The sequence below is a fragment of the Pelodiscus sinensis genome, chromosome 2 (genome assembly GCF_052426305.1).
Source record: "Pelodiscus sinensis isolate ZL-2025 chromosome 2, ASM5242630v1, whole genome shotgun sequence".
Classification (NCBI taxonomy): Eukaryota; Metazoa; Chordata; order Testudines; family Trionychidae; genus Pelodiscus; species Pelodiscus sinensis.
Window position 1 is genome coordinate 247,755,777 of NC_143053.1, and position 14,348 is coordinate 247,770,124.

At 41.4% G+C, this 14,348-nt stretch overlaps 1 protein-coding gene across 1 annotated transcript in view; it reads left to right on the forward strand.

The window, feature by feature from the left end:
- Window positions 1–6,358, forward strand: part of XYLB (xylulokinase) — a 123,345-nt gene extending 116,987 nt beyond the window's left edge. Inside the window, exon 19 of the mRNA XM_075922825.2 lies at window positions 5,974–6,358. Coding sequence (XP_075778940.2) covers window positions 5,974–6,057 — 84 coding nt within the window. The 3' untranslated portion in view covers window positions 6,058–6,358. The remainder of the gene's footprint in view (window positions 1–5,973) is intronic.
- Window positions 6,359–14,348: the final 7,990 nt, after the last annotated feature.

Sequence of the window (14,348 nt, forward strand, 5' to 3'; positions counted from 1 at the left end):
ACGATGCCTTCCATAGCTCCTGTTGGGCCAAGGAACTGGGATTGTACAAGAAAGGCACCACAGAACTCTGGGCACAGAAATTTCCTACATTTCAGCCTGACAGAACCACTAGGCTTGACTGAAATAACTGAAAGAACTTATAACAATATGTATTACGGCATTAAAATGCAGCTCAATTTTAGAAGTCTATTAAAAATGGTGATGGTTGGCTTATTGGCTAATTAAGCAAAAAGGCATGAGAGAATATGATTATCTGGAGATAATCACATCTCCTGTGTTTTTACAAGTCAAGTACCTATTCAATGGTATAAGATTTCATTTACTGCTGTTATGTAGCATTTTGTGCTTAGAAGGTTTAGTGCAGTCCACTTCACTTAGTGCATCGCATGTAATTGCATTGTCTATTTATTTCATAAAATTTGCATTGATACAATCAGCATTGGGTCACTGGAGAGGGACTATGAGCACAAAGCACGATTTCTGCCCTTTAAAGTACTGCTAGGAAAAATTCTCTGGCTCTGGTGCACTGGGCACACACAACTTAAGTGGAATACATGGCTGCATCAGCTCTCAAAGAACCATCGTTTATAATAAGTAACAGTTAATGGGTTAAGAAGGACATGTATGGTTCACAGACTTTGTTCTGGGTCTCTGTACAAGGGGTGAATTAAGCCCAAATTAAACAGAAATAAAGTAGGAGGAATGGTTTTAATTTTTCCCATGTGCGTTCAGTATATATTACAGCACTCATTCACACTGATGTCTGAGAGACCCACTGCAGATGCCTGAATTTTGCAAATTAGCAAGTAAGTGTTTAAGGCCAATAAAATAGTCAAGGACACTTATCAGTTAACATGGCTGTTCATTTATTTTGACACTTTTTAATTTAGAGTGATGTATTCACAATAATACTTCATAATGTGCTAGTAAATGTCCAGCCATATGTATTGTAAAAATAATGTCGTGTAAGTCATATGAGAGCTGCTATTTTAGCAATAAAGCACTCTTAGTAAAATAGCACTAAGCTATTAAATCTTTGCTGAGGAATCTGGTAAAGCAACCAGAGCTTATCAAGTTTATGGGTTAGCAAAGCAAGATTTAGTGAGGCTTGACTATAGATGTTTCAGTAGATAAAGGATCTATTTTTGTATGACATATTGATGCTTCTAATACAATGCATAAATGTTTGCTTAGAATTTTGTTTGCTCCTACATATATATTTAAGAAAAATAGGGGCAATAGCAGTCTTTGGGATATATAATGGCACTTCCTGGTATTCCACAGTTACTGAGAGCCAGTGTTCACTGTAAGCTGAGTGCTTGGGTAGCCACCCCCAAGAGAATTAAATGCCGCCCACAACACACATCAGGCATTCATATAGTTAGTGAAATTCATATACTCTGTGATGTGCTGTAAGGGGCGTTCAGAAAATTTGAATCTGGCAAAGAGAAAATCATCATTTGCATTCACTTGTTTATTTTTCAATATAGCTCCCCCTGACATCAGTATACATGTTCTAGTGCAATGGCAGAATAGACAGGTGCGGTTTGGCTATGCTTATGTAATAGAAGTCCTTGTCCTGAATGTTCAAAAACTCCTCAACTTCTGTGATCACCACAGTATCATCACTCCAACTTTTTCCTTTGGTTGCTGTGGTCACTACAGTCTGGGATGTGTGGGGTGATGCACTGTCCTGGAGAAGCAAGAAGTTCCCTGGAAACTTGTCATGATGTCTTCTGATCAGCAGTGAACACTTTGGACACCCATCTTGCTGAAACCTTTTTCATGCCCAAGTCTTCACTGCAGATGGCATGCACGGAACGACTGCCAATGCCATGTCTCAGTTATGAACCTGACTGTTGGTCTTGTCATTCATCATTATCCTGTGGATTGTGTCAAGGTTTTCTGATGCTCTGGCTTGTCTGAGGCATCCTGTGGATTGTGTCAAGGTTTTCTGATGCTCTGGCTTGTCTGAGTCATCCTCGGTGCTGATTCTCCCTTTCTAAAATCCAACAGTTCAATAGACCTGTGTGATTTTATTTAAACTGTGACACATGGGCATCATTCCCCAGTGTTGCAATTGTATCCTCATGGATTTGCTTTGAGACGAAGCCTTTATTATTTTGATATTAGATCACCTCTGTGGTTTCATTATTTTCCAGTTTTCAGCTCTTCAGTGGCTATTCACTTTTACACGTCTTTGTATTCTGCACAGGGGAAAAAAGGCTGCTAACAAAAAAACACAAAATATTAATACTCTGGACTGTGACATACATTGGGTCCTACCATGTAGTTAAATAGGTCAGGCTAGACACTTTCTAAAAAGGTCTCTAGAGGTGATCCCGGTAATTACAGACCAGTAAGTCTGACGTCAGTACCGGGCAAATTAGTTGAAACAATAGTAAAGAATAAAATTGTCAGACACATATAAGAATATAATTTGTTGGGCAAAAGTCAACATGGTTTCTATAAAGGGAAATCATGTCCTACTAATCTATTAGTTCTTTGAAGGGGCCAACAAACATGTGGACAAGGGGGATCCAGTAGATATAGTATACTTAGATTTCCAGAAAGCCTTTGACAAGGTCCCTCACCAAAGGCTCTTACATAAATTAAGTTGTCATGGGATAAGAGGCAAGATTCTTTTATGGACTGAGAACTGGTTAAAAGACAGAAAACAAAGGGTAGGAATAAATAGTAAATTTTGAGAACGGAGAGGGACAATTAGTGGTGTTCCCCAAGGGTCAGTCCTAGGACCAATCCTATTCAACTTACTCATAAATGATCTCAAGAAAGGGGTAAACAGTCAGGTGGCAAAGTTTACAGATGATACTAAACTGCTCAAGGTAGTTAAGACCAAAGCAGACTGTGAAGAACTTCAAAAAGATCTCACCAAACTAAGTGACTGGGCAACAAAATGGCAAATGATATTTAATGTGGATAAATGTAAAGTAATGCACATTGGAAAAAAATAACCCCAACTATACATATAATATAATGGGGGCTAATTTAGCTACAACTAATCAGGAAAGAGATCTTGGAGTCATTGTGGATAGTTCTCTGAAGACGTCCATGAAGTGTGCAGTGGCAGTCAAAAAAGCAAACAGAATGTTAGGAATCATTAAAAAAGGGATAGAGAATAAGATGGAGAATATCTTATTGCCCTTATATAAAGCCATGGTATGCCCACATCTTGAATACTGCGTACAGATGAGGTCTCCTCATCTCAAAAAAGATATACTGACATTAGAAAAATTTCAGAGAAGGGCAACTAAAATGATTAGGGGTTTGGAATGGGTCCCATATGAGGAGATTTTAAAGAGACTGGGACTTTTCAGCTTGGAAAAGAGGAGACTAAGAGGGGATATGATAGAGGTATATAAAATCACGAATGGTGTGGAGAAAGTGAATAAGGAAAAGTTATTTACTTGTTCCCATAATATAAGAACTAGGGGCCACCAAATGAAACTAATGGGCAGCAGGTTTAAAATAAATAAAAGGCAGTTCTTCTTCACACAGCGCATAGTCTGTGGAACTCCTTGCCTGAGGATGTTGTAAAGGCTAGGACTATAAGGCTATGTCTACACTCGCGGCTTCTTGTGTGAGAAATATGCAAAGGAGACTAAGCGTGGAATATCGCTGAGCCTCATTTGCATACCTAATGAGCCGCCATTTTTGCGGAAGAGGCTCTTGCGCCAGAAGGAGCTGTCTACACTGTCCCTTCTTGCGCAAGAAATACCATCTTACGCAATGCCATTACGCTGATTATTTTAAGGAATAACAGCATTGCACAAGAGGGTTTTTCTTGTGCAATAGGGGGCAGTGTAGACAGCTTCTTCTAGCTCAAGAGCCTCTTCTGCAAAAATGGCGGCTCATTAGGTATGCAAATGAGGCTCGGCGATATTCCACGCATAGCCTCATTTGCATATTTCTCACATAGAAAGACGCGAGTGTAGACATACGATAACAGGGTTTAAAAGAGAACTAGATACATTCATGGAGGTTAAGTCCATAAATGGCTATTAGCTAGTATGGGCAAGGAATGGTGTCCGTAGCCGCTGTTTGTCAGAGGGTGGAGATGGATGTCAGGAGAGAGATCTCTTGATCATTACCTGTTCAATTCACTCCCTCTGGGACACCTGGCATTGGCCCCTGTTGGCAGACATGGTACTGGGCTGGAAGGACCTTTGGTCTGCCCCAGTATGACCATTCTTATGTTCTTATGACTCTCATTGTAATAGTGTTCTGCATTTTCATATCCTTTTTGTCCATCGATCCCTTTATCTCCAATTTACAGACAGGGGACATTGAGGCACGGAGATTAAACAAGTTGCCCATGGGTATACAGTCAATCAACAGTAGAAGCAAGAGTGTAACATAGGTCTTCTATCTCCTGGTCTGATGCTCCATCCCTGAAGATAGTTTTAGTTGACATGTTTTTTAAACGCCTATTAGCTACCATGTTTTAAAAACAACAATTTTCCTGACCTTGACAGGGCTTCAATTTAAATATACAGTGTATATTCTCACATACCCATGGGTACATTGTAAATTTACCTGGTGGTATATAGATTTGCTTTAACTGTTGTTAACATCTTATTAGTGATGGGTAGAATTATTCAAAGAAGGCTCCTCAGTTGCTGAATTTGACCAACAATTCAATTCTTTAGTCAACAATTCTTGACTAAATTCCAAAGAGAGCATCTCAATTTGAAACAATTATTCAGGAAGAAACTGACTCAGATACTGAAGATTCTGAAATGAATGGAAACACACAGTGAAAACACGATCACTCCTCCCCCCCCCTTTTCAGGTGATAAAATCTTTGAAAAACTACAAATGGGTTCTCTTGTGAGATGATCTGATCATATTGGGATATTTTATTTAATTCCAGTTGAATGTGTATTAAAAAATGATGCCATGAAGTACTGTATTTGTAATTGATTAAAGGTCAGTTCTGCATTTATATGCTATCACACACACAGCTTCTGTTTTTACTCATGAAAAACTCATGGTGAAGCCATTTAGAGTTTTGCCCAAGTAAGGATTGCAGGCTGGAGCCCGTGTTTGGCAAGAGTGAAAATCACTTAAATGCTGGCTCTTGTTAGTTACCATGGGTAAGGGTTTCCAGTATTGGATCTGTTTTATTATAGCTTTATGGCCCCATAGTGACAGCAGGCAGCCATAACGCCGACCTGCCAAGGAATACATCAGTGCAGGGAGCAAGTAGACCAAAAAGGGTGAGAATGATACAGATATTAATACTGTATCATGGAGAAGAGTTTAGGCTCTGTGGCTAGAATAGGGGTGGGCAGTAAGTGGCTTATGGGCCAGAGGTGGATTCCCAGGGTTAGTCGCTGAAGGGCCGCTGGCTCTTTATTTACCTGCATGTCTGCAGGTACAGGCGCTCGCAGCTCACATTGAACATAGATCCCTTCTCCCAGCCAAAGGGAGCGGGAGGAAGTGGTGTCGCTTCCCACAGCTCCCATTAGCTGGGAACAGCACCTGCGGTTAGTGGGAGCTGCAGAGGGTCATATTTGCAGATGCACAGGTAAATAAAGTCAGTAACTCCCCAGGGGCTAACCTGGCAAAGAGCCTCCAGCTTACTGCCCACCTCTGAACTAGGAAGAGCAGGCTGGGCTTTAGAAATGTATGTCAAACTGTCAGTAAACAATTATTTTAACAGACTGCTTACTTCCCCTTGCAATAATAAGTTATGCTCATCACAAGACACATCTTACCACACCTACAATAGAGATTATATGAGAGCATCATGATATTAGAGCTGTAAAAGAACTGATAATAAGAGTGATTATAAACAGAATGAAGAATAGCAGTGTGTGTTTTAAAAGACCACCTAACACTTTGGTTGGTTCTGATGATACTTTAAAATGTAAATCAGTAAGTAAGTAAATAAATAAGTAAAATCCATGTTTTAAAAACATAAACATGTAACTTTCTCTTCCTTTTTAGGTCTACCAGCCCCTTCTGAAAAGATATGAAGCGCTTGAACAAAAAGTGCTTTGCAATCCAATCCCATCTCATCTGGCTAAATAGCAAGAAAAAGAAAAATCTTCAAAAACTAACCTAAGGAATTTACTGCCAGGGTGAAGATGAGAAGAAAGTTGACAATGTACTGCAGTTGTTTTAAAGCATTCTTCTGTATATTGTGCTAAAAACAAGGTCTAATACATATTCAAATGTTTTTTAAAATAGTATAATTGGAAAAGTTTCTGAAAGATTGAAATCTTGCTGAAATCACGCAAGTTGTTCTTTGTGTCCACTTTTTTCTCAGATCCTTTTCAGCATTGTAATTGGTACTTTGAAATAACTGGATAATAAAAGGTTAATTTGTCTACTCAGTTATTCTGTTTACATGTCTGTCCATAGCTATATGTCTACCATATCTGTCTGTATCATAGGTATCTACTTAATTGTCCTGTCTTTCTGCCTATTTTATTTGTCTTCTATATCCATTTATCTGTTATAGCTATCTCTCTGTATGTCTCTAGTCTGACTACTGTTTTTATACCATGTTTATTACAGAAATTATATAAATGCTGCAAAAAACTAAGCACGATTGATTTTTGATTCTCTCTCCTTTTTCCTTAACATGTAGATATTTTATGAAGCTGCTAGAATAATCTAAAACAGAAGGTACATGAATTTCCTGAGAATTATGTTCCTTTGAAAAGAGAAATTAATATTCAAGACAACACTTTTTCATTTTCCCCTCTTAGGTCCCAGTGCTATTTTGTTTCCATTGTGGAAATGCCTTATTGACTGTTACCTGCTATTACAAACTCCTGTATTGGCTGCAGTGGATCATATCCTGCTATAACTTATGTCTATGCAAGTACATGAAAGGTTGCCTGGGAGTAACTATAAGGGCAGTTTGGTTCCGAGTCTGTAATTTGATCTCAGTGCTTTTACAGTTCTCTGTAAAGTAATGGCTGTGACCTCCGAAAGACAGGAGACTTGGCTAAACATGCTACAAACAATAGAGAATGTCGAAACAAATAAGGATCTGTTAGAAATAAGCCCTCTGGTAGAAACTGCCTGTATGTGCTTACAATGTGGTACATCTGGGGGTGCCCAAACTGTGTCTGGCTGAGTGCTATATAGTCAGCTTACTAGAAGTCTAAATGTTAGATCTAATTTACAGAAAATGGGGCAGATTGGAGCTTCTTATATCTTTGATACAGGGATGTATCCTATGGGTAGAGAACACAGGTTTAAATCTGAATCACTTCACCTTCTGTACCTCATCTTACCCATCTTTAAAATGGGTCTAATTTCATTTAGCTATTTATAAAAGTCAATTAATGTTTGTAGAAGCTCTTTGAGATCATTGGAGGAAGTGCATTTTTATTAGGTGTTGTCACTGGAAGTACATTTCTATCCACTTGAAGCATGTAATGGTACCTGCAGGCTCTTGGGACTGCATCTGTGTATCTGTTTAGATTCTCTTTGAGACCTTTTACACTCAACCTATTGTAAGACCATCAGAACTTCCTTACTGGGTCAGACCAATGGTCCATCTAGTCTAGTATCCTGTCTTCTGACAGTGACCAATGCCAGGTGCTTCAGAGAGAATGAACAGAACCAAGCGGTTATCAAGTGATCCATCCCCTGTCATCCATTCTCAGCTTCTGGCAGTCATAAGATAGGGGCACCCATAGCGTGGGATTGCATCGCTGACCATCTTAGCAAATTGCCATTGATGGACCTACCCTCCAGAACACTTGTCCAGTCCTGGGAGAATACTTCATCCAGTTCTCTGGAATCCAAAAACCTCAGTTTGACTCTAGCTTGTCACTCACGTTACTTATTAGGCATGCAACGGTTCTTCACCTGTGCTAGCCAGGCCCAGACACAGTGGATGTAACCGTGCTGGCACCGCAACTGGCTCCAGTGACCGGTGTACCTTCCGGCACTGGTACAGGCACGATCACAGCACTGACTACATCATGAGGCTGCTCAGTGCCAAGACATCATATGGCCCCGCAAGTGGTGTCTGTGTAGCCGACAGCCGCACCATTGACGCTGGCATGACAGTACACACAACACAGAGACCTCCTGGTTTCTTCAACTTTCAGTTCACCGTTCCTGGGCACTGACATTTCTCCAGGTACGCTGGCACTGAGACCAGAGATATTGCTGGAGAGATTTTCTAGAGACTCTGAAGAGGATGTGGATGTACTGTTCTCTCCTACCAACTCCCCCCACCACTAATTATTCTGTATATTCAGCCAGGATTCATTCTCCACACTCCAGACACCAAAACACGCCAACCTGGTACAACAACCTATGGATGCCACCACCCATGCCTTATCCACAGTGGCAGTATTGGAGCCCATGGCAGCCTTACAAGAAGCACCAACAATTTTGCAAACAACCTTGTATAGCCCAACTGTTGTCTTCACCACAATCTCCATCTCCACAAAGACTATGTGCAATACAAAGGGAGCAATCTGACCCCACACCAGATACCTCGCCTGATACTAAAAAATTGTCCTCCTCAGACGAAGCTGTGATGCCCCCTCCTCCAATTGCAGCAGGCAGTTTCTCACATTTTCAAGATCTTTTTAAACGGATATCTGCCAAACTCACTATCCCCACACAGGAAGTGTCAGAGAACCAATATGAACTGACTGACATTTTATTAACTCGTACGACTTCCAAGATAGCTTTTCTGATTAATCTAGCCATTGTTGAACCAGCAGAGACTATCTGGCAAATGCCTGCAACAGCCACTCCAATATGCAGATGGGCTGACAAAAAAAATTATGTTCCTCCAAAAGGATCAGAATTTCTTTATACCCACCCTGCACTTATCTCTTTGGTGGTGGAAGCAGCCCATCAGAAGACCAAGCAGCAGTTTAGATCTACCCCAGACAATCGTGACAGCAAAAGGCTGGATCTCTTCTGTTGAAACGTGTACATGTCCTCCACCTTATAATTTCGAGTGGCAAATTATGCAGCATTACTCAGTAAATATGACCATAGAAATGATTCAAAATTAAATGATTTTATTTCAGATATCCCTGAGGCAAAAAAGCAACAGTTGAAAGCCATGATTACTGAGTGTCACACAAGGATGGCACTTCAAGCTGCGCTGCCAACGCAGCAGCTTGATTTACTGCAACAGCTGGAGTCATGAGGAGGGCCTCCTGGTTCAGTTCTGCAGCCTTTCCTCGAGAGATCCAATCAACCGTAGAAGACCTTCCATTGAACAGCCAGAAATTATTCACAGCCAACACTAACAAAGTGCCGCATTCCATGAAGGTTCCTAGAGCACCACTCCAATCTCTTGGCATCCACAATCCTGCAAAAACGAGAAGACAACAATATAGGTATAAGCCATAACCTAGACTCAGATACCCTCAATATACTCAACAATATAACAGACAAGAGCAACATCAACAGAACTGTTCCAGAGGCAGGGGTCCAATGATGACACCAACCCTCTGACAGCTCTCAGCAATCACAACCTTCTAATAAGCAAATTTGAGTCATACTTCAAGGGTTGTGAAAATCTTTCACCCATTTCAACACCTTCTACACCATCTAAACTGTTCCAGCAGCACCATCTGCCACCCTATTTTAACAACTGGAAAAGAAAAACATCTGGATGAATGGGTTCTATAAATAATCAAGCTTAGATGTACTATTCCCCTTATGTCAGCGCCCCCTTCCCAGCCTCCTACTCAGTCCCTCTTCAGGGACCACTCTCACAAGGATCTTCTCTAACAGGAGGTTACACTATGTATTAAAGCAATTGCACTTTGGAATTGGTGCCTAAGACATGGCTTATATATCACTGCTGAACACTTCCCAGTCACCTGAACACCATGGCCGACACTCTAAGCAAAACACTGCCCAGTATGTTGTGCACTTCGTCATGCTAACCCGTCCACATCTCCGTTGCCTCTAATCTTGGAATATTTATTGCACCTTTAAACAAGATGGTCTTGCGATGAGTTCTATCAAGGTACACCTCACTGCTATAACCACTTTTCCTCTCAAAATAGATGATGCCTCAGTATTTGCACATCTTCTCACTAAGAGGTTCATCAAAGGCCTACAAGCACTTTACCCAGATGTGACCCCTTTGGCACAATCCTTGGGATCTCCACCTAGTTTTAAACACCCGTTCATCAAAGACCTCCCCATTTGAGCCAATGGCCACCTGATCCCTATTGCCCCTTTCTATGAAAATGGCTTTTCTTGTAGCCTTTACATTGGCCAGATGCATGGGTGAAATTGCAGCACTCATGGCAGGACCTCCCTTGCACCACTTTTTTTTAAGGACAAGGTCACCCTATGCACTCACTGTAAGTTTTACCAAAGGTACGATCGTCTTTTCACTTGACTCAGACTATACACCTACCTACTTCTTTTCCAAAACCCCAATCTGACTCATTCATATCAAACATACACACTCTCAATTTACGCAGGGCACTTTTCCTTTTATTTACAATGCACAAGACCATTCAGATCCATTCCTAGACTGTTTGTCTCCATAGTGAATCATAATAAAGACCAGGCCATCTCAGCTCAGCGACACTCTCTCTGGATTTCGGACAGTATAAGTCTTTGCACTTCCTTAGCAGGTGCTAATCCTCCTGACAGTATAAGGCCACACTCAACTAGAGCCATGTCTATCTCAGTGGCATTTCTAGGGAAGTTCCCTTTAGCAGACATTTGCACAGCCACTATGTGGTCATCAGAACATACATTCGCAGAGCACTATGCACTTTCTCAAGGACTTTTCTCTAACTTCAAATTCCCTAAGGCAGTACTATCTGCTGCTTTTCTGTTGGATCTGAAGTCCCTGCTTCCTTAGAGAGATACAGCTTTACAGCCATCTAATGTGGAGCACCCTTGGGGACATCACTTGAAGAAGAAGAGGAGGTTATTCACCTTTGCAGCAACTAACGTTCTTCAAGGTGAGTGTTGCCATGGGTGCTCCACTAGCCTCCCTTCCTCCCCTCTACTTTGGAATTCTGGCCTTCTTGAGGGCTTTACCATTCTGGGGTAGAGCAGAAATGGGGGGGAGGGGTTGAGGCTTGTACATGTGCAACACCTGCACAGTAGGTGCACGTGGCAAGATGCGTGTGCATGTGCAGCTATAGGGACACTGCTCTGAAGACTTGGGAGAATGGGCTCAGCAGCAAGGCACTGACCTGATGTGGAGCACCCATGAAGACACTCATCTCCAAGAATGTCGGTTACTGCAAAGGTGAGTAACCTCCTCTTGTGGATTATAAAAGAATGTTTCTGTTATTCATTTGAATGGGCTGCAGATAACTTAGTGGACTTTACTATCGGTTTATGTTTAAATACATTATTCGTGAATATGAACAATGTCCTTTGTGTTCATGATGGAACAATTAGAGCTGTTCTTGCTGTTAACAAGCTCGGTACTACATGCTCGTGTTTCTAAAAGATGGATTTTTTTTGAGCAATTACTTTTACAAAGTGGCATCATAAATCCACATTTATCATTATGCATTGCTTTTTCTCTTTAGCCATGTGTACACTAGGAAACTATTTCAAAATTACTAAATTTGACTTAAGAACTCCCGATTTAATAAATTCAAACTAGTGTGTCCTCACTACAGGGAAGCATTGAAATTTCTCCGCAGCAGGCTCGGTTAATGTGGATGCGCTACCTTGGACTTAGAGCCCCAGGAAGCACGGGGAGCTGCAGGAAGCCTCCCAGAGACCAATAAATTTGAATTAGCAGCACCAGAGTGTTTCTACTAATGTTATTTCAAAATTACTAGTTTGGAATTAGCATTACTCCTCGTGAAAGCAGGAGTACAGAGTTCAAATTCTGTGACTCATTATTTCAAAATAATGGGCTTGGTAGTGTGGATGCATCACTTACAAATTCAAACTTGGGAGGGTTATTTCAGAATAAGGTCCAAGTGTAGACCAGGGCTTTGTGCTTATTAGTCTGTGTCCCAAGGTACAACACTATAACATGTACCACTTATTATAACAATAGCCCTCTACCTTTAACAGCCATTTTGTTATCCAACAGCCGCACAACATTAAAAATATTATTTAGATATGAGAGGAAGCGATGCTTTGTTGTTAAAACACAGAAGATAGAATCAGGAATCCTTGGAGTCTTCACAGCTTTGTCTTAGACATGGTATGTCACATTGGGCAAGCCACTTAGCTATTCTTCTTTTCTATGTGTGGAGGGTAATACTTGCTTTATTTCACACTGGTACTGTAGGGTTTGATTTATTTATGAGATAGTGCTTTGAGGATCGGTGATGATAGGTGCTGTGGAACTGCCAACTGTTAGTATGTTTGGAATTCAGATGCATATGTAAAAAAAATCTTCTAACAACTCAAAATGGGTAATGGAAGGGAACATTTTGTGCAGTATCACTTTGGATGAGTGAGGATCCTGGCATTTGATGTATGTCACCTGGGATAAGAAGTCTGATTTTACCAATACTGGCTCCAACATGCGTGTGCACGTCTGCCTCTCTGTGTTTGTTTCAAATTGTCATTTTCTCCCAAGGCGACTGTTGTGTTGTCAGGTTGCTGCAGGAGGTCTTACGCAGCCCTAAGAAGAGAAAGGCACATGTAAGGCAATGAAGGCCTGCAGGTTGAGCACCACTGAATTACAGTCTTGCTGTGGTGATGGGTTTATTAGGGGTGACCTCTAAGGATTGGTGTATAAGAATTATAAAGACAAGCTCTTTCTTTTTCCAGCTCAGCCAAGTCACATGACTACTGACAGATACAATGAAAGTCAGTAAATCTCCCCTAAGAAAGTCCTTTAAAGAAATGTTGTAAGACTCTTCCTGCCCTTTTGTTTTCTCTTTTCTGGGCATACAGGCTAATCTGAGAAGGAGTCACAGATCTCAGAGAGGCACACTCCTTCCCAAAAACCCAGTGATGCAGGAACATGGGCCCTTTTCTCCAGATTAGGAAGCAGGTCAGAGTTAACACAGCGAATGCCAGCCTACCCATCTTTTTCCTGATCTAGCTGCAAGTTGACATCTTCTACTTGGATTTATTTGGTTGAGGTTGATCCTAGGCTCCCTGGACCAGCTAAATACAGGCAAAATGTTAACCTACATCTAAACTAATAGAAAGTGGGTTAGCTATCATATTAACTAACCCTGACCAAACCACAATCTTTTTATTGCTCTGGACAAACCCAATGAGACTGCATAGAAAACTGATCCCAGCCACATAAACAGCCATGAAACTTGCTGGCTAGAGGGAACTGGTTTGCTGCTGTTTGACTTGCATGACTTCTCATTCCCACATCAAAGACACTGTAGGTTGGAGCCTTATGGATCTTGGAGTATAAGGAAAGAGCCAAGCTGCACCCATGCTCTTTAAGGCTTTGTCTATACCACAAGTTTTTTCAGCAGAAAATAGGCTAATGAGGGACTCATTAGCATAAGTCACGATATCATTAGCATATTTTCTGCCCTTTCTTTTTGCACAAGGGTTTTTTGCGCAAAAAGAAACAGCAGAAAATATGCTAATGTTATCGCAATTTATGAGTTCTTAGGGTTGCCAGATGGCTGAAAGAAAAATACCAAACCCCCTCCTCCCCCCCAAAAAAAAACACCGGGAAAAATTTTTGTTGAAGGAAAAAAAAGGGGGGGTGGGGGGAGGGACCAAAGTTCTTGAGCCAACCCCCCCCCCCCCCCCGAGAACTGCTAGCGGTTACCAGGTAATCATTTAAAAAAGATGTAACCCCCTTTTTCCTCCCCGGGTTACTGAGGAGCAGGTCACACAGGTGTGCCTGGGTGCCTGATGTTTTAACCTAAAAGAGATCCTGAGCACGCCAGTGGTGATGGTGTTTAGTTGGGGAAAGCCCTATCCACCCCCTTGCTGCAGTCCCTTGCTTGTAAAGAATGTAAAATGGCGGTTCCTCCACCTGGCTGGCCTTGTACACACTCACTGGTGTGCCTTGCGAGCATCCAGGAACATACTCATTCCAGCTATAATATGGATCCAAAACAACAACTACAAATCATATACATCTAATAGAACACTTTAAAATAAACGAGCTTTACTTAACTTAAATAAACAGGGATTAACAGAATTAGCAACGAATAGCATTAACAAAACACATAACAATAATGGAAGCTTATATAGCTACCATTTGTACTACCAGTGACCCCACCCCAGAGTGGGCACACCCCTGGACTCTCAGTCCCAGACACTTGCTTGCGTTGGCGCGCTGATGTTGCAGCTGTAGTGGAGATTCGGTCCTGGCTAGACAGCAGCTCTGTCCCAGGCAGCACTTTTCCAACAAGGCCCAAAACTTACTGCCTCGTGCTTTGCCTATTGGAAGC